At 39.8% G+C, this 20,041-nt stretch overlaps 3 protein-coding genes and 1 long non-coding RNA gene across 10 annotated transcripts in view; 1 reads left to right on the top strand and 3 right to left on the bottom strand.

Moving 5' to 3' along the window:
- The window catches only part of st6galnac3 (ST6 (alpha-N-acetyl-neuraminyl-2,3-beta-galactosyl-1,3)-N-acetylgalactosaminide alpha-2,6-sialyltransferase 3), a 49,637-nt gene extending 49,067 nt beyond the window's left edge, over positions 1 to 570 (bottom strand). Inside the window, exon 1 of one of the 2 annotated variants that reach the window (XM_026998367.3) lies at positions 406 to 570. In XM_026998367.3, coding sequence (XP_026854168.1) covers positions 406 to 423 — 18 coding nt within the window. In that variant the 5' untranslated portion in view covers positions 424 to 570. The remainder of the gene's footprint in view (positions 1 to 405) is intronic. The other variant, XM_026998366.3, reaches the window with a different exon arrangement.
- On the top strand, positions 19 to 7,453 carry LOC145652634 (uncharacterized). Of its 4 annotated transcripts, none has more exons than XR_014118904.1 (4): positions 19 to 63; positions 1,081 to 1,139; positions 1,434 to 1,721; positions 6,186 to 7,453. It is a non-coding gene; the product is annotated as an uncharacterized LOC145652634 (long non-coding RNA). The 4 variants fall into 4 exon arrangements; XR_014118903.1 differs by lacking the exon at positions 19 to 63 and adding an exon at positions 609 to 724; XR_014118902.1 differs by lacking the exon at positions 1,434 to 1,721.
- Positions 7,454 to 9,831: 2,378 nt separating this feature from the next.
- Positions 9,832 to 13,931, bottom strand: cope (COPI coat complex subunit epsilon). The gene is made up of 10 exons (XM_026998264.3): positions 13,773 to 13,931; positions 13,295 to 13,357; positions 13,004 to 13,104; positions 11,846 to 11,998; positions 11,681 to 11,734; positions 11,414 to 11,495; positions 11,065 to 11,220; positions 10,605 to 10,673; positions 10,334 to 10,408; positions 9,832 to 10,055 (listed from the first exon to the last, which is right to left on the bottom strand). Exons 1-10 carry the CDS (start codon positions 13,872 to 13,874, stop codon positions 10,008 to 10,010), a joined length of 903 nt encoding a protein of 300 aa, XP_026854065.1. The 5' UTR covers positions 13,875 to 13,931; the 3' UTR covers positions 9,832 to 10,007.
- A 566-nt stretch (positions 13,932 to 14,497) lies between these two features.
- On the bottom strand, positions 14,498 to 19,556 carry slc25a24l (solute carrier family 25 member 24, like). 3 transcript variants are annotated; one of them, XM_026998319.3, is made up of 10 exons: positions 19,425 to 19,556; positions 18,743 to 18,869; positions 18,231 to 18,318; positions 17,720 to 17,831; positions 17,091 to 17,249; positions 16,762 to 16,899; positions 16,570 to 16,677; positions 15,768 to 15,935; positions 15,216 to 15,354; positions 14,498 to 14,723 (listed from the first exon to the last, which is right to left on the bottom strand). In XM_026998319.3, the coding sequence occupies exons 2-10, from the start codon at positions 18,801 to 18,803 to the stop codon at positions 14,539 to 14,541; spliced, it is 1,158 nt and encodes a 385-aa protein (XP_026854120.2). In that variant the 5' UTR covers positions 18,804 to 18,869; positions 19,425 to 19,556; the 3' UTR covers positions 14,498 to 14,538. The 3 variants fall into 3 exon arrangements, with proteins under 3 accessions (XP_026854120.2, XP_026854118.2, XP_026854119.2); XM_026998317.3 differs by lacking the exon at positions 19,425 to 19,556 and adding an exon at positions 18,959 to 19,390; XM_026998318.3 differs by lacking the exons at positions 17,091 to 17,249; positions 19,425 to 19,556 and adding an exon at positions 18,959 to 19,392.
- Positions 19,557 to 20,041: the final 485 nt, after the last annotated feature.

Genomic DNA, 20,041 nt, shown 5'->3' with positions numbered 1-20,041 from the left:
CCCCCCCCCCCCCCCTTCCCCAAATTCGAGTACAGATCTGCGGGAGATCTAGGCCATAGACAGGTATGTTTGCTATCAGAATCTATTTGAAACAGCAGAGTGTTATGCTCATTGCGCTCTAACAGGCACATAAAATGTTCAAAGTCAGCGCAAGACATCATGTCGTATTTGCACTGAGCGTATGCGGCAGCCGCTTTCTCAAAGATCTTATGATAGATTGTACTCAGCAAATCACAAGAAGGCTGAGCATATGGATACAAAGCCTCGGCGATCCGTGGGACATTGTGGAAGAAAGGCTCTTTCAAATATTTCAAAGAAGGTTTTGATTACTGAGTTATATAGTAGGATAACAGAAAACGATGGGACCGTTTAGCAAAGGACAAAAACCTCTGTTGATGGACTTACCTTACATATCCAGGCCATCGTAAACGTGAATGTATAGCTTACAGTACCCCAATGTCTGTCTACGGACGAAAACACAGACAGTCTGTGGTGTTTATTCGCTTATGCATGTGCGCTACGAAGGTCCGACGACACGGAGAAAGCGAGGCATTTTCCTCAATATTGTAGCGTCCCGTTATTCCTTCCCCTTTTCCAAAGAGCCTCGGTTGACGTTCACTCCTACTGGCTGATACCTTCGGCAGTACCGCCTCTCGCGTCACGTCACCGTATGAATCTTGATTCTAGAGCGATTCTAGAGTGTTGCATGGCCCATGCACAGATGGTATGACTGAACTTTGTAATAAATTTGTAAACTGCTGTAAATTCTAGGGTATGCTCCCAAATGAACCTACTCAGATATCTCGGCTTCTTTATATATTGTTTCAAACTTACATCCAGTTTTTTTATTAAACAGTAAGCAGACTCACTAAATGTATAGAAAGAATTATAGGAAATGTATAGAAAACTACGCAGACTAACTAAATTTATAGAAAGAATTATAGAAAAATTATAGAAAACGAGCTTATGGAAAATAAGTGTTGCTTTGATTAATGTTGCTTTGATTGCCTTTGTGCAGGCCTGATTTAATTGATCCCCATTTAATTTCACTGTGAATTTGTGTACCAATTCCCTATTTAGGTAAGTCCAGCTATCAAATAAACCTGGACCTTGCTTTGCAAAACTCTTCACAAATAATGGTAAGATGATCAATGCATCTGTTCTCTATTACCAGTATAGTGAACTATAGGTTAAATTGCAGTGGAGGGTCAGTGGAGGATCATTTTGGTTGTGTTTGAGATGACCTCACATGTGCAGAAATATGTAAAATTTCATGCAAGGTATGGTTTAGTAAATCTTAAGCGAAGAGTAACAATCTTTATATTGTTCAGCAAAAACATTTTGAATTATGTTGTTTTGTACCTCTATAAACACTAAAGTATGTACTGTATTGAACACTGAGGGCAGCAACCACACCCCTGTCTCAAACCCAGGTCAGGGAGCACATCTCAGCACTTACCACAATCCATGTGTCCCTCACATGTCCACTCTTCAACCAAGGTCACACCTTTGCCCTCACCAGGGGCTCACATTGGGCATCACACCAAGCATGCTGAGGAAAGGTGCAAAGAAGCAAGCATGGCAGCTCAACTCTGGCTCTTAGTGTAGGCAAATTTCACACTGTGTCATGTTTGTGCTGTAGGATCCATGTTTTGTGAGTCTGCAATACAAACACACCATAATGTGAAATGAAAACCAAACACAGTAATCCAACACATGAGGTTAGTACATTTTATTACAATAAATGCAATTCGTTCTTTCAAACATAAATCAAACTTCTAAAATTACATCTTTCTGGGAAAGGCCAATTTAGTTTTTGGTCTGCTCTAATGTCGTTGCTTCCACATGTCATATATATTTAAACAACAATTGTCTAATTTGATTGAATAGATAAAACACTAGTTTCATTCTAAACAGTTTTCTATATTTGTACAAAGAAATAAAAAATTGAGTGATCTTGAGATTATTGAAGGACTCCCAAACATTAGCCTTCAGCACAGCTGTTTCTGTAATGTTGGCGACCATATTAGAGCAATGTGGGAATGCTCAAATACTGTTCTGATATTAATGATGCTAACTTGAGGCCAGTGTAAAGGGAAGTCAATAATTTTCTCTTCAAAGACAGTAGGCCTCTGTAAAACCACACAGCATTAGCCATGTTCAAAGAGTTTGAAATGGATTAAAATATATATAGTTTTCTAATTTTTATATAGTTTATATATCATTTTTGTGCGTATAATTTGTGCTGAAGGATAATGTTTGGGAGTCTTCAATTCAAACACAGTGGAAAATGTAGTGGAAACTGAATGGTGAAAATGTTGTATTGAGAAAATACAGCTTTAATAATGTTGAATCCTACATAACAACATAGAGAATTCAAGACTCATTTGTAGGGAATAGGGTGTACTCCAGTTCAGAAAAGAAAGAGAAGACAAGAGCCAAGCATTAATCTTGAAGTAGGATAATACAAAGCATCAGACAGAGGGATCCTGTGGGAATAAACAGGAAACGGTGAAATGGGTTACAGGTGTGTGCAATGATTAGTAAGAGGGTGACTGGAACAAGGGAAGTGATTGGGAGCTGTGACTGGAGGAGAAGCATGCGTGTGCTTGTTTTGGTATCACCTGGGGCATGACAATGCGTTAACTTTAATGTATGCACTAAACCTTCATCCATACTGTCACGGTTAGTCCCTCCCAGCTTCCATGTTCCATGGTTTCCCAGTCTTGTGTGTTTTGGTTCCATCCCGCAGTTTCCTTTTCCACACTTGTTCCTTGTTTCTAGTCTTGATTAAGTTAATGTATTTAAAGCCTGTCTTGTTCCCATTGTCCTTGCTGTTCATTGGCTGTTTGAATGACTGATTGTCTGTTTGGATGTCTTTGAAAACCTGTGTCTGTCTGTATGGATGTAGGTTTGTACTCCATGTATTTTTGTTTATCCTAGCCTTCGTCTTTCTTAGCTTCTGAGTTTTTCCTAGTCTCTGTTATAGCCTGCTTCCCCTGTTTGCCTTTGTGTGATTTGGTTTGTTTATCATGTATCCCCGTACTCTACGCATTGGCTCGATGACCCTGGTCCGTTATAATGATTCTGAATCAGGATTTGCCCCAAATAAATCTCGCTCTTCTCCGTACTTGCGTCCGCCTACTTACCGCTTACCGTTACACATACATCCTTGGTCAAGGCAAGTGAAGCAATGGTAGATGAACACAACCACAGAAAACTCTTACAACCTGAATACAACATTTTGCATAACATTTCATTTTAAAGGTTGATTGAATAGGAAGACTCCTTAGTGAAATCTGTATAAACATCTGCTAATCAGAACACTCACAAATAAATTGCCTAAAATATAGTAATATGATAAGCTACCATACAAAATAAAAGACCTGTGTGAGTCTATTTATGTGAAGTAGAGGAGTCTCATTACTTCAGTAAAGGTAATCCCTATTAGAAGACTTTTCTGTCTCACTTTCTGACACTTCTAAAGTGTTGCATAAACTATTAGAGGTTCAACAGGAGGAAAACTATATGGGTGTAATAAAGTTCCACAAGTTCTCAAGAGGATTTGGCTCTGGTAACAAGACAATGAGAAAGTCCCAGTTGACCTCTGGCCCACTGACAGAAACCTGGGTTCAGGTAGTTTACAGACCACAATGCCAGTCTTCATGGGCTTAGAGCTCGATTCTGAATGACTGTGACCTTTTGAGGTTAGTAATTCCGACGTTCTAAAACCACTACAATGCCTTTCCAGACATGCATGCTCCCTAGGTATGCCTCCAAGTTACTTCTGAAAGTTTCGGCTTTGCTCGTGACCTTTACACCCTGCTGTCTTTTCAGGTGGATTTGGCAGAAAACCAATTTGCTTATACTCCTAGGATAGGGCAACACTCATTCTGAGAGTAATTCACCATTAATTGCATAGAACACAGGGTAATTCAGTTCAATTCATATGTTCGTATGTTTACGTACAGCTCAGAAGCTTCCTCTGAGCCCCGGAGAAGGAGGTGTTTATTTAGAGGGGTTCATAAGAATAACTGACAGTGTGACATAGATCAGGGTGTGTTTGCACATTGTAATGTCCTAGGATATGTCAAACAACATGGCTATGAGATGAGTACTTTCCTCAACCAAGTGAAGTAACACCTAGAAAGCATGCATCTGTAACTGAAACTTCAACAGAGCACTAGGAATACACAGCTTTTTCCTGATTTTACAAAGATGAAAAATGTGTGTGGCTGTTCCATTTTTTTGGTAGAAAGAAACAAATAAAGAGAAAAAAAGGTTATCCAACACTGACAGTCTAGAAATACTTAAGCTGTCAAAGTAAAGGATGTGTTTTACAGGAAATAAAACACATGGGGTAAAAACAGCAGTCAAGCCTTCTCTTATTTGTACCACATATTTCTGATGACCAGTATTTAATTCAGCTGTATGAAGCAGCTGTGAGAATGCACAATGTGGTTTGATAACTGAGCCTTTGATTCGCAGATGTGAATAAAACAGCACTGGATTCTGAATGCAGGGTCACTGCAGCATCTCTGATAGTAACCTCCTTAAAGCATCCAGCATCTGGAGCAATGATAAAGAGGGGAACATTTAATTGCATAAGGATTACGAGACTGTCCTCTTTTGAAGCATCAGCAGACTGACAAGCACTGGAGCATGGTTTAACAGAGAGGCAGCATTTCTTGGAAAACATGGAACAGTCCAGTGCTATCAGTTACATCATAAGAAAGTACTGAAGTACTAAAATATAGCAAAAGACTTAGCTCAAGCTTCTTTCAGGGGACCGCTTCCAGATACAAAGCATTGTTGTCTGTAAATAATTAGATTCTTCTATATGAAAAAAAACACAGAAATCAGAATTTCTAAATATCAGTATATCAAAACATGGAATGAATTGTGTCAAATCCTAGATAACTGTGGTTCCCAAAGATACACTATAAAACCTAAAATGACATTTTAATAAAAATATGGTAATACAACTGAAACAATCCTAAATACTTTGGAGTCACTTAAGCTAACACTAACACTAACAATGAATAAACTGTCGTATAATAATTAACATTCTTAGTAAAAGTATTTTTGTGCATATACTTGAGCAAAGGTGAATTTATTTGAACATATTATGTAAACTATTTTTTCTGAAAATCCTTTCTGGGCTATTACAAAACAAAACAAAAAACCATAGTAACAAGTAACGGGGTTGACTTATGTTATGCAAGATTTTGTGTTACTCAGATAGTTATCCCATGTTATTAAAACACAGCACACAACATTTAAGGAAGAGTGCCTTGAAAACTTGTGAGAAACTAATATTAAGCAAAATCTCTGCCTAGACATTTAAATTGAGGTCTAGGTATTGTAATCATTTAGTCATTAATTGAAATGCATGCATTTTGTTCTGACATTGCTGTGTGCAGTACATAACTATAGTGCTGAACGGTGATTTTCTGGAAGTGGTTTTTTTTTTTTAGGTACCCATTCATCTGTACTCTTTTGCAGTTTACTAAGTAAAACTATGTACCAAAATGACAATTTGATTTGCTTACATTAGACTACATTACATTACATTATATTAGATTAAATTAGAACAATGACTGCACTGAGCTCTGTATTGAAAAACAGGTCTTTTAGTCTCCATCATATGTTTGTATGACACATACTTGTTACCTCGCAGCTAATATGAAATTATAGAATTCCAGCTATGTGGCAGGGGTGGAAAAATACACTAGATACATTAAACAAATTGCCACCTACCTACTAGCTGGAAAATATCATATTTTAAAGAGAGGGCCTGTATCTTTAACTGTGCCGCCATACAGCTGTCCTGTTGGTGTCACTTATTTGTATATTGGAGCGGAGTTATCTCCTCCAGTCTAATCTAATCTGTCTTCCTCTAATTACCTTGCTTCAGGCATACCTGAACATATCATCACCAAATTAGTATGATGTAAAAGCTATCTACTACATGAATTACAAGGTGCTCTTTTTAGTTGTAACATTTCTGCAGGTAGATGTTTGGGCTCCATAAAGTAACTCCATAAAGTAATCTCTCTGCAGACTACAGATGGGATGGCCATGTATTTGAGTGTACCTGATGAGTGTGTTTTTGAGTCCACATATGAACTAACCCTAACTGTAATCCTAGCTGTAGAGTAAAATACATGTCTGTGTCTCCTCAGATGGTGATGCTAGCTCGACCCTGAAAGAGAATTCCTGCTTCTCTCCCCTTCGGATCAGCCTGACCACCATGGACCCTCCTGCTGTACCTGACTGGCTTATCTGCACATTACACCTTCTCTCCTAAAAAGATCTAAAACTGTTCTTGATTTCTGTAAAAGTGCTGTACAAATACATTTGAATTGAATTGAAGATGTCTGTTTATGAACTCAAAGAAACAGGCCCACGCATTTCATGCCCAGGACATGCTTACATTTCCATGTATGAACTCACAGACACATCAACTTATATTCTATACATGGACTCAAACACACGCTCACTGGTCTACAGTCTGCAGAGACACTTTGTAGAGTATTCTGGTGAGTGTAAATATAGCATTTTAGGCAGGCTAATATAATTCTCCTTAGGAACTACATTACTTAAATAATAGGCCTATTGCTCTGTAGTTTTAAGTAAAATGGACAATAAATGTAAGTGGACAATAAATGCAGTTAGTACAATTTATTTGATTTATTAAATTTACACAACAGTAAATGTGTTATTAATACTCAGTTGAGGAAAATATTGATGATCAAATGGTTTGAGTTACGTTGGTTTCCTCAAATCACTTGAGTTCACTTTCAATGTACAAACATACATTTTTAAGAATAATTTGTAAGAGCAGAGGATTCACCTGTAGAAGAGACTAGGATCTCCCTGTACATACAGGAGCCCAGAGGTCTTCCTCCTCTCCTTAGTAAGATGATTTGCCCAGGGCACCCCAAAATAAACAGGTCCAGTGAGGGGTGTTATTCCTCCCACTGCCCCATAAATCCAGTGCCCTCATTGTGCCTTTCCTGGCACCTCTGGTTCCTGCTGGTTTGTGTACTAAAGCCAGTCAGTGCACAGAAGCACAGTGACACTGCAAAACTATTCAGCTTCTAAGACAAGAACAGAAGAGTATTCAGTGGCTCCTTCGTGGTAGGCAGAGAGGAGACGAATGCAGACAGATAAAACTCTATGTTTCCACTGCAGTGGATACTTATTACCTCATCAGCAATGTTCAACCAATCGTGCCTAGACACACGACATCATAGAAATTGCATCAGCCGTGCCTGTTTGGGAAAGTATGAAAGTAGGGATCAGTCAGCAGTCTGTTCTGTTTAGTCAGATAACTGCTGAACCACGGGGCAGTGAGGTTGTCCCAGCGTTAGTTTTTCTGCCATAACGCATGCCGACGTGTATGTGTTCGAAGCACACTACTCTGCATTGATCTACCCATGGTTGTGAAACTAAGGGAACCAGCTAGGTTTGAGGAAAGCATGTGAGTGGAATTATGGAGTGGAGACATTTTTGAGATATCCTGCATTTTATTGGCCACCGCTTTTGTGTTGTTGCAACTCAGAACGTATGCTCTGTGCAGCCTTGAAGAAGACTAGACTACAGTACGAAACAGAACTACACAGTTTGCAGTTAGGCACATAAGCAAAGTCCTCTACTTTGTTGAGAGGGCTTACAGTAGAGCACTACCTTTTATTTTTAAACAGCATATTCCTTCTAAATGATTACTTAGAGGGTGATTAGCACACTGAAAATACTGGCAGGTGATTCTTAACTGGAAAAGGGAGCATTGCTGGATCTTAGAGCTTATACAGGTTATTGTTAAAGCTTCACTTGTCTTACAATGTCAGATTCAGCTGACTGACTACAACTGGGGTCTACAACAGCAGACTTTTAAAAGATATATGGCTGTATTTTACTGCCATCTAGTGTCAGTATACAGCACTGCAACGTTAAGAGAAAGATATAGGTTTACTTCTTCAGGCCCCACAGCCTTTGCTGTTGAATAATAAAGATGTAATTTTGTAAGCCTAGCTTAGATATATGAACATAACTACTTTTATTTAACAGCAGAACAGGAAAGTACCAACAGCACTGGGTCCTGTGTCGAACTCAAGGCCTGGAAGGACAGGACCAGTTTTACTTTGTTCTCTGATAGTATTTGACTCAGGTGTTACATCAGAACACTGAAAATGACAGCAAATAATAAGCTTTTCTTTGACATGACAGCTCCTTCCATGTTGAAGATGTTATTTTAGTGAAACCCATGGACATTGCAACAGAACAGACACAGGACACGTGGGAAGGAAAGACGACTAGCATGCTAATGACCAGTTGTGCAGGGTTCAAAAAGAATCTTGAAGCTGAGATGAATTCTCATAAAGCATGACTTTTCAAAATACTTAGCAAAGCAGACTTTCTCTTTAATCAAATATAGTGGCAACCAGTGAAATCAAATACCATTCCAAATCAAGCCTTGAAGACATAGACCTTTCCTTACAGAAATACAATGTTGAGAAATACAAATGTTACTACACTGATCAAATGTATCAATTCTATACAATTTTAATGCTTTTTTTTGTTTATAAATTATGTAAGAAAGATGAAGCCTGTTATAAATCCAGTGTTGATCATCGCATGCAGTCTGTAGACACTCATAATTAATAAGGAATAATTTGAGGATAGGATTCCTAAAAAAACAAATGCATATAATTTTTAAGCTTTAAAGCTCACAGAGACACTCACAGAATATCCTTGAGGGCTGCCCTGCAAAACAGTGCTATGAAGTAAAGTCTTGGCCTACTTATTAAGAATTAAAGCGGCTTAGTGAGTACCATACATTTGCATTAGCTATAATTATCAACCCACCGGAAAAGATGTTACACTACAATAAGAACTTATGCGTGCTGTTTTTGTTTATAACCCCAGCTTCACAAACACCACTCTCCAGTCATGTAATTACTGAACCCTGCCAGTGTCAATACAACATGATTTCTGGCAATATATTTTTTAGTTCTTCCACAGACATTTCAGAATTTGTTCTGTTATGGCCCTTTGAGGTTAAAAACAGCTTTGAACACTCAGAGGATAGAAGCTCTCAAACTGCAATTACTAATCAAGATTATAAAACCTTTGGAATTATCTGGGTTTATCACCAAATACAGGATCAGACTACCAAAATGATGTTTCTTGGGGTTTTTGCCAGGCACATCCAATCCACTTCTAAAATGGAATACCTGAGTGTAATTAATGCAACTGTGCAATTGTTATGTTGATTGGATACTCTAAAATGAATTTGAGCTGTGGGTGGTGCTGTCCTGGCCTTAACCGCCTCCCCTTCCCCTGCACCTGTTGCAGTCCCCCAGGGAGGCTGTGGTTTCCCATAGAGAATACACTGTGCACAAATTGGCTGCCACTTTTCATTGGTGTGTAAAACCTATATGTATATATATATATATATATATATATATATATATATATATATATATATGAAAACCATATGAATGTAAATAATAATAATAATAATAATAATAAGTTGCTTAACTGAAACGACATGAGAGCTTAATAAGCAAATGTATTTCTTGCTCCCATGCACAATATTGCACACCACTGTCCTCAGCAAATATCAGATAATTACTGACCAAAAAAGTCCCATCAGCTCAAAACAGGGGTTGCTACTGTCTATAAATGAGTTGCTCAGCTTTCTCTTGAGGTTCAGCAGAGCAAGGGACCACAAAACACATTTTCATACTGAACATCTCCAAACACACTGAAGCACAATACATTTTCATAAAGTTCTAATTGAAACAAATACAGTGCAAAGGTAAATAACATGATATAAGGATTTATTGAACCAGAATAATGGAATGCTTGTACAAATAATGAGCGAGTCAAAACATATTCCAAACAAGGAAAATAAAGGGACAAATGTGTTTTGATGTCAGCATTCATAAGATACAGAACAGCTTGAAAAAAAGAATTGAAGAGGTGTCGGTCAGTGGGCTTCAAGCGCTGGGAGCATACTGCATTACAAGTCTGTCAAACTCATTCTCCTGTGAGGGGCGTAAGCAAGCGAATTATTAAAATGGCACATCAAGAACACGATAATTACCATTAAGTCAATGGTTATAATCCACTGGGAAAATGGTAATAACATGGAGTGTGCAGGATTACTATTTACCCAGTGGTTGTAATCATGGGCATTATTGAGGTACAACTAGATGCGATCCCTTCCCCTCCCAGCAATGATAACGAATAATTTTCTTCTTTGCAATAATTTCTTTTATGATTTTCAAATATTAAACAAATTTTATAGATTAAATTCTCTCACCTTAACAAGGTAATCCTTAATAAAAGGATGTGACTTGTGGGCATCTTTTAGCTGAGACAAATAACGATTTGTAACCTGTAGAGAGACAGAAGAAAAAGAAGGTGAGAGAGGCTGTTTGTTCACAACAAAAAATTATTCAGGAAAAAAAAAAAGTCCCACAGAGCCAAAAAAGCCTTTATCTATTTAAGATATACACAGCATTACTCACAGACTTCAGCAGACTATCACAAGTGATGTGAGCTCCATGGAGAAAAAACAAGTGCAAACTTACCTCGGGAGGCTTGCCCAGGTGCTGCGTCAACACAATTAAGTTAATGAGTGTTTCAGGGTGGCTGCTGTCCTGTGATGGATGCAAAAGAGCTTCATGAGTGGGATTTAAGAGAATATAAGCACATGTCAGCCTGTTGATGTCTGGCCTCTGTTTATCTGATGTGCAGTTCATCATCATACACAGTAGAATAGAGGTACAGAATACCACAGCTGACCGCCACACCATCAACAGGTGTGGACTAGGATACTGTCAGGCAGCCCAAACGTAGATATGAGCAACTGAGGGTTAAGGGCCTTGCGATTCCCCTGCCCAAACACTCCTGATTCAAATCTGAAGTTCATTACCAGGTTGAGTAGCTGCACAAGAGCAGGGAAATTGTGTGAGGGAAATCACTAAACTATGTCGGACTACGGCCGCCAACGGCCATTAGTGGGCGTCCCTGTGCTTTAAAGCCTCTCACTTTGTCCAGTGCGTCCTGCAGGACAGACTCGGCCTCATCCCATTTGTTCTGGGCCATGTGGCAGGCAGCCTGGCCGTTCAGAAGGATCAGAGTTGGCGAGTACTTGTCAGCCATTTCTTGGAAGATGTAGAAGGCATCCTGCAGTTTCTCTCCACCCTACACATAAAGAAGAACAGGAGAAACAAAAATAAAAGACATCTGAATCTCAAAAAACAATGGCTTTATACAAACTGGGATTGAACAAATTTATGGAGACTATGTGGAAAGCAAAAACAAGAGACTTTAGGTGTTGAGTGTTGAGTAAGTGTGCAAGTCTTGCAGTGTATTCTGTAGGCACAATGATGCTCACAGTGGCGAGGTTGACCCAGGCGGTGGCCAGCTGCGTCAGGGTAGCGTCCTCATCCTGTTCCTGCATCTTTTTCAGCTCTTTCCTATGTAGCCATTAACCCACCCAATACACAATAGCAACGTCAAGCCATATATACAAATGACCAGTTTTACATGACACAATCATAGGGCATAATAAGCTAAATATCAGACTGTTGACTCTAGAGGGTTGGCTCTGACATGCAATACATGCAATTTTACACTGGACTAGGAGGCCATGATTGCGTACCTTGCCATGTCCACTCTGTCCAGCTTGAGAAGAATCTGAACAGTCATTGCCATGCTGAATTACACAAAACGAAACAGCAAACATGTGAAAGACCACAAAACAATGGACGAGCTATGACATTAAATGTTAATGGTGCAAGAGCATGTCAGGTAGGTGTGCACTGACCACTCGAGGCTGTCCCCCTGATGCAGGGCACGCAATGCTGCATCCGTGTTCATCTCGTGTAGATAGATGGAGGCAGCCATCAGCAGGAACGTGGTGTTGGACGCATCCACACTCTTGCTCATCTTCTTGTCCAACTCTGCCACGATTGCATCCCTGCGGAGAGTGTGCCGCGTCACGACCGATCTAACCGCACAGCCGCCCATGAAGTGCATGCACACAGCCTGGCACTCCCCAGAAATCGCACCGAAATGTAATAACTGTGGGGTTAACATTAGCCTGTTTCACAAAGTCTGCCTTTTGTGTTTTGCTGATGTCAGTTGCAATTCCTGTGCACACGATTACAGCTGGATGTTGCTTTCATGTTTTAGTAAACCACAGGCAGTTGGGAAAGTTACTTTTAAAATGTTTTTGACTGCAGATTACACAATACATGCACTTAATTGTAATTTGTAACATATTCCATTAGTTTACTAAAAGTGAGTAAAGTATTGAATTACCTTGGATTAAGAGAAAACATTACGAAGTACATTTAAGGGCAAATATTCTGTAATCTATAGTCGAATACATTTTTAAAAGTAACCTTCCCAACACTGCCCACAGATAACAACAGGATCCTACTTTACCACTTTTCCCAATTAATAATAACAAAACAAAATAGTGAAAGAAAGGTGTCTGCCCAAACAACAGAAAAAGCTCAGTTCCTGATTTATGTCTCCTCCTTTAAAAACAACAACAACAACAAAAAAAAAAAAACAAGCCTAATTCACATCAGTCAGTCAGTTTTGCATGAGGCACAAGTGATGTCTGAAAGCATAAGCAATAAGCCAAGCAGAGTTTCCATCACTTCTGGCAAACAGCCTCGACCCTCTCACATTCACTCCTTTATTTATGGATTGTTCCTATTAAATTAAGCTTTCTATTTTTTAAAAAAACTGACCAAGTGCTCATCTGTTGATTTGGTTTGTTTGATTGATTGGCTGGTTGATTGCTGAGGTGTATAGGCACATGCAAACAGAATAGGGGAAAAAAATCAAGCAATACAATAATCTGTGTCACAGCATCAAGCCCCCAGATGGAACTCCCACGTCAGTCTAGCTAGCATTTAGAGTGCACAGCATTTATGAAAGGGTCACACTGGGTTAGATTTAGGGTGCTGACCTTCTTGCCTCATTGGACAGGTAGTCTGCAAACATCCTGACAGCCTTCAGCTCCTCAGAGGAGCTGGCCTTTATGTCATCCAGCACCACTCCGTATTTTCTCTACAGAGTGAGAACAACAAATGGAACTCTAGTCAGTCTTCCTCTTCCATACCCAAAGTAAGTCTGCCTGCTGAAATTTTCCTTATTTTCGGAACTTTTTCATTAGATCTTAATTAAAATAATGTTTTCCTCTTAACTGGGGACATCCGGTCTGTGGATTTTTTAAAAACACAACTGCAAATGAACTTACTTGAGCAATGTATGCCCTGTACAGGAAAAGGTCCTTCTCCAATTCTTTATCTAGTCCTGATGTCTGTAGTATAAAGTGTTATAGACAGTCGGTCATTAAGACAAAAATAAAATAAAATCACAGAACATTATCTTACAGTATGATCTACATTAACGTTACTTCTTCATGACACTGACAGGGCTAGGCTAGCTAGCGATATGTAAGTTAGCTAGCTATCTTAGCTAGCTGCAATTAGCTTATTACCACTACACAACTTATTCTAACAACGTAATGTAAATTATGTATGCAGTAATAAATTAGATACGGCATTTAGGGTAGCTATGTTAGCTAGGCTAGCAAGCCAATTAATCCAAACAATTGCTGTCCAGCTACAAAAAGGTTAGCAATCCTTCTAGTTAGCCAGCTATATAATCTAAATGAATAACAGCAACGCGTTTCCATAACGTTATCTTGTCATTTCAAAACGCTGCACACTTACCTTCACTTTCTGTGCTTCATTAATACAATGTTGATAACTACCAATGTAAAATGCATTTTTAACATCGAACAACTCATCAACCTCTCCCTGCTGTGACGCCATGTTGATTAAGCGTAAGCTTTTTACGCGTCACTCGGGCCACGTCGTCCAATGTTTCGAAGTGACTCATATTGTGAGCCCTCTAGCGGTAACTTGAAAAAGCGCCTCATATGAACATCCCAATCAAGGGCAAAATCTGAATCAAATCGCAAATCCAAGTACCTATGAATCCTATTCAACCTATGAATCCTACATTTACCTATGTATCTCAGAATTACAAAAACAGGCATGTGTTATTCTTTAGATTTACTTAACGGTCAAATAATTTTTGTAACAACACAGTGAGTCATGCTCATACTGAAAAAATCTTAAATGTCAGTACTTTTTTTTTTACCTAAGAGTAGAAATTTAACATCTAATATTATGTGATTATCCATAACAGTTTTTATTCCTAGCTAATACCAAGGGTTGCCTTCACTATACTAAAATATACTATTTGAATATATAGTACATAATATAATGTGAATGTGTCATCCTCAAATGTGAATACCTGAGAAGTAATAGGGAGAACACACTTTAGTGAACCATCACAGATTGGACAGTGGAATGTTCCAGTTTCTTAATTAGCTTCTTCAAACACAAGTTTAAATCAAAAACAACACAAAGGAAGAATACTGAAACAGATACAAATTCACAGGACATGTTTAGTGTACACATTTATTGGACATCACAGATATGTGGAGAGCCACATTTCCATTTTGGAGATGAGGGTGTAGTTGAGCAGGGCACAGGGCACAGCCCTGACGAAACTGGCACCCATGCCACTGTAAAAACCCAGGAGCCCATGCTTCTCATAGATCTGGACGAGCCCGCGAAGGACACCACTGCATGTCTGTGAGCCTGCCATGAAGGCTGAAAGACAGAGGTTGTTTTAATTGGCTCCTCGAGAGAGAGTTGAAATATAAATACATTTTGTAATTGACCAAGAGTCCTTTGTCTGAAGCACTGACTGTGTGTGTTAATCACTGGTCATGCCCATACCCTTGCTCCACAAGACATGATTTTGTGTCACAGAGTTTATTCATTACCATTCCATTCAATGTCTCTGAAACAACAGTTTCATTCTGAACAGTGTCTTATGTATACTGTATCACACCATGTCCAAAATGGCTTAGGATATTGGTTAGAGTTGTGAGTTGTTGCTAAGGCATACTGGTTAACACCAACAGATTCAGAGTACACAAAAGCTGCCCTCAGAGGGCTGCTTGCATGCTCTGTACCCACTCTAAATAATTGATAATCATTAATATTAAAATTTTTTTCAATGAATATATTATCATATTTTATGATGGCCATTTTATGGTGGCCATTTATTATATCACCCCAGTGTACTTGAACCAGCACCTTGCGCTTGCTGCTGGGTCCTGATGACGGCCAGTGGGTAGCTGCTTGCCTGCCCGCACGCAAATGCTAGGAAGCTGAAGAGCAGCAGCTTGGTGTCATGGCAGTTGGCAGGGTCTCTTCTCGCCCAGCTCATTATTGACTGCCGAGAGAAGCGAGAGGGTGGCATGACTAAAAACAGCACTGACACAAGATTCCCGTCAGGAGCTTGAGCACACTTTCTCAATGCAAGTTACAATGTTTTGTAACTTGGACATTTTACATCTTGGAAAATGTAAGTACTATCAAATTGTTGAAAAAAATGTTTCTTTATGTTGGATTTTTTGAATAAGCCTTTTCTAGAGATTGCTTTTACCAATTTCAACCACAAAATATGCAATTCAGTTCCTGCACAGAATCACTCCGTTTGTGTTCACAGACATTAAACTGAGAATTCAAGAATTCAAAGAATTCAACATTTATGAATTTATCAAGAGGTCAGATCATGGAGTCAGACACATGAATGCAAAACAGTGCCCAGTGTTTCCTGAATATGATCCCAAAGGCTGTTCTTACCTGATGAACTGCACACTCCACTCCTGCATAAGGGATCATGCACATGATGCTTGGCTTGAAGCCTCTGTAGAAAGCCCATGGCGACTCACTGTGGCAAATGGAGAGAGCGCATCCCAGAAGACCATGGGGGGCACCGGCCTGCTGCAGGTTCAGCCTGACCTTCAACACCTGCGACCAAGTGGCATCCAAATCTGTCCGCCGAACAGTACGCCAGCAATACCCCCAAGCTCCTTCCCTCTCTAACTTACTCTAATACTGCCAAACTTTGGTCAAAAGTCATTTAAATCACTGAACCATGTAAATCTGTTTTTTTGTTTTTTTAGATCACAACATAGATATAAAGGAATTAAGTCACTGAATACATCAAAACATATACGCAAAACAAGTGACTGCAATGCTGTCAATGTTGCAAAAACACGCCCATGTGCCAAGACGGCTGTTTCCACTGGTATTCATGCAAAGCCATAGAATGCAACTACCAACACTGCCATGCATGGTCAGTCATTACTACCCAGGAAGAGAGGAACGCAAATATGAACATATGAATGTTTAGTGGACTTTTTCAATAAAGGCAGTGGAGTGATCCACTGCTGGGGTTCAGGTTTGAATCCTGCTTGTGACATCTGCCACCCACAATGGTCTGTGTTGGCCTGCACCTTTCCAGGCATCTCATGACAAGAGGAAAAGATCTACTGGCTATAAACTACTTGGGTGGTACCAAAATAAATGATGACACAAACACATTTTACACACACGTAAAAGGGGCAGTGGAGTATTCAGACCTTTCATGTCTCTGTGATACCTCTAGGGGGTAGAATGCAGCATGTGCTACAGCCCCAGAGACACAGCCTAGTCCAAACCGCTGTTCAATGGACAGATAATCCCGCTCACCCAGGACCTGCTTCCTCATCTGTATGATGACAAAGAACAGTGGATAAGGTTGGGGGGAGGGGTCATATGTTTGGGGGGAAGGTTGGGGGTGGGGTTTACACACCTTGGCATAAAGGAAACATTGAAGTGTTGACTGTGGAGTGCCTTTAAGCACATTGACTGCATTTCCTTGCCACATAGACCTGACTCCTCCTGGTTTTAGGTCTCGCAAACCCAAAGACACAGCCTTGGATCCATACACCTAAAGAAGGCAGAATTCCAGACTTGTCTTCAACAACAGAAAACCTTATATTCAACACTATATCTCTTGCCTGTTTAAAGGATTTATAGTGCATTCTACAACCTGACTACTGCCGAATATGCATGTATGTTCAGACAGCTGCTGTGTGAATCACAGCTCAAGGGAAAAAAATCTAACTGCCCTTGCAATACCTGCAGCTGAGTCTTTAAGCGGTCGATTGGTGCAGTCACAGTTCTAGAGATGGCATCAGCCATGCCTGCAGCCAGGAAAAAGTTTCTGCATGCTGACACATCTGTCTCATCATGTGCCATCACTATGGGCACACAGCGACTCTCGCCCACGTCAAACACCTATGCTCAAGAGAAATATGTACATGTGGTGGAATGCACTGAAATGACCTTTCTGAACCCCTATTCATGATGATGTCATGACTTGTAGTGCTGGGGTTCGTAGCTCCAGTCTTGGGAACCCACTGAGCTGTATTCCCTTCCTCCATCCATCAGCTAATTGCTGCATGTGAGAGTTTCGGTTCTTTCTGGCTCAATAATTATGATGGACACTGGGTCCCCAGGACTGAGAAACTGAGAACTTCAGTTGAACATCCTCTTTACATTTGGGTTATTACTATTTCCTTGGATGACCCAGTCTAAACAACTCTACAGATCAACATACGACTGGGTGGTCCAGACCAAAGACTGAGCATTGAACAATGAAAACTCAGTGATGGGCAGGACTGGTCAACAGTAGCATTCCAATCCAACAATTTCCAGAATGTGCAAGGATGCGAGAAGGCTCGTTTCTAAGCAACAACTGCACTGACCAGGTTGTGCTTCCACGAGCACACCAGCTCTCCAATGCTCTCAACTGGGTTGATCACGACATGGTGCAGGAACTCCTCCCAGTCGACCGTCATGGAACTGTCCTCATCCATCCTAACAGCAAGCGGACCCATGAGAAAAGTGAATATACCAGTATGAAATATGAAAGTGAACACAACAGCATGATCAATAACAGCACATCCAAGATCTATACATATATCATGCATGATTGTAACTAAATAGCCAGTAATAAAATTTGTGTTTTTTGTGTTATTTGTGGTTGGCATCTTATATCTCACTTATATTGGACTAAATGCCCAGTGTGTTTCAATGCAGACAATACCTGCCTTAGGGGTATTTTTCTAGCAGAAGTACAATAGGTTTGAAGCTACAGCTGTATCAGTATCAGGCTCTGGCACATGATGCATGCAGTGATAGTGAAATTGAGATTTTCCTTCTATCACTAAATCCAGATTTGACAGCGTCCTGTGAAAAAGGCGCAGCAAGACTTACATCTGGATTATCCTCTCTGCGTTAGATTTAGATATGGCCACACCTAATTCCTTGAACAAATGTATGATATCCTCCTGGTCAATGAATCCTAATCAAAGAGCATATTATTGTGAACAATGCAAAACATTTATGAAACATGCTGTTGCATTACATACATAAATAAATACACACATACACACTGCATACATACTTTAGATACATGGAAACATACTGTCACCTAAAAAGAATCAGGCTACTAAAATCAAATGTCTTATTTTGTTGCGTGTGTGCAAATGACCCCCTAGAACCGTTTCCAACAATTGTCTTTTGACACTGTAGGCCCTGTATGTAGCTGGACGGAATTAATGATTTCATTTAGCAGGACATTTCTGTGAATTGCCCATATAGATTTTGCTGTCTGATTTATTCAGTCAATAAAATAAGAGACTGGTGTTGTTTGATTCAGGTCATGCGGAAAGATTGCGACAGTAGCGTAAATGTTGTCTAAATATAGGCTATCAAATTGGACTCACCGCATTTATTCTTGTCAAGGGCATGGAAGTCTATTTTCCACTTCTTCTCCCTGTCCATCATGTAGCTGAGGAACTCCTGATAATCAAGCCGTCCGTCGTAATTGCGATCATAATTTGTCACGATGATCTGGTACGAAAAAAATATATAATTCTCGCAACAAATTACGTCATTTGATTCTGTTATTCTAATTACGTTGTTATAGCAAAGGAATTTACCTGAGCTTTTTCATCAACAGATACAACACCAACCCTTCTCATCTCATTATGTAATTCTTCAACTGATATAAAACCGTCGTTATTTTTGTCCAGTTTATCAAACAAACAACGAAATTGATCCATGCCGAGAAGCAAATACCAATAGGTTTATGTAAATGTATCACGTCTACAAGCAATAATGGGCAAATTCGTGGCGCTCTTGAAAGATTCTGACTGTATTTATTCCTCCGCGAGTATCGCTGAGTCATGTGAATCTCTCCTCTGCGTCCAGCACTCACGGATGCTCCTTTTTCCCCTACTTGGTACGCTGTCGTTCCACTTATGAACAGCAGGTGGTACAGTGACGTGAGAACGTGTGGCTTTTTTGGTGTGGCTTTTTTTTGCTTTTTTGAGCCGAAATCCAGATGACATGAGACCGTAATTCACAAAAGAAATGAGTAACTGTAAACACCTTCTCAGTACTTACTCAGATTTGATTCCTAAAGACAGCCCAAGATTTGGAAATAGCCTCGGATATCAGCATTTTCAACTTTAGGGTAAGACATGTTCAATTTAGGAAGAGGTCTCTATTAAACTCTATTAAAGAGGAGCTGGTGGTGGTGGTGTTTGGGGGGGGGGGGGGGGGGGGGCTAATTAGTTGGCTCTGTTTGTTCTTTAATATTAAAGAACAAACAGAGCCAACTAATTAGCCCCCCCCCCCCCCCCCCAACAGCTCCTCTTGCTATAGAACTTTAACTTGCTATAAAGACGATGGGCTCCCCTTCTGAGCCTGTTCCTCTACGGGTTTTTTGCTCTTGTTCTCTTGAGTTTTCCAGGCCACTGTCACATTGGCTTGCTCATTAGGGGCCTGCACCAGGATTCTCTGCATATATCACTTCTGTAAAGCTACTTTGTGAGAATATTTGTTGTAAAAAGCTCTATATGAATACATTTGAATTTGAATTTACTATTTAAAATACATTGTATAGGCATATTGTGCGTTAGATAACTAGTTTTTTTATTTACATGTCCTCCAAGATTGGGGGATGTAGGGTTCTGTCTTTTAATATCACAGATCCCACTAAGCTATTTATAGGAAATGAC

Source organism: Electrophorus electricus, chromosome 20 (assembly GCF_041902795.1).
Source record: "Electrophorus electricus isolate QZ-2024a chromosome 20, ASM4190279v1, whole genome shotgun sequence".
NCBI classification, from domain to species: Eukaryota; Metazoa; Chordata; class Actinopteri; order Gymnotiformes; family Gymnotidae; genus Electrophorus; species Electrophorus electricus.
The sequence above is the reverse complement of the archived record's forward strand: the minus strand, read 5'-3'. Positions and strand labels throughout refer to the sequence as shown.

What these genes read in the sequence shown, in the direction of transcription:
- cope (XM_026998264.3), bottom strand. Translation starts at nt 13,874, where the DNA reads ATGGCGTCACAGCAGGGAGAGGTTGATGAGTTGTTCGATGTTAAAAAT. An exon ending in ACAGGGCATACATTGCTCAA is followed by an intron (nt 13,105 to 13,294) that starts GTAAGTTCATTT and finishes CTCACTCTGTAG; the next exon opens with AGAAAATACGGAGTGGTGCT. An exon ending in TTAAGGATTACCTTGTTAAG is followed by an intron (nt 10,056 to 10,333) that starts GTGAGAGAATTT and finishes CGCCCCTCACAG; the next exon opens with GAGAATGAGTTTGACAGACT.
- slc25a24l (XM_026998317.3), bottom strand. Translation starts at nt 19,081, where the DNA reads ATGGATCAATTTCGTTGTTTGTTTGATAAACTGGACAAAAATAACGAC. An exon ending in CTGTTGATGAAAAAGCTCAG is followed by an intron (nt 18,870 to 18,958) that starts GTAAATTCCTTT and finishes TTTTCGTACCAG; the next exon opens with ATCATCGTGACAAATTATGA. An exon ending in GCTTAAAGACTCAGCTGCAG is followed by an intron (nt 16,900 to 17,090) that starts GTATTGCAAGGG and finishes TGCCTTCTTTAG; the next exon opens with GTGTATGGATCCAAGGCTGT.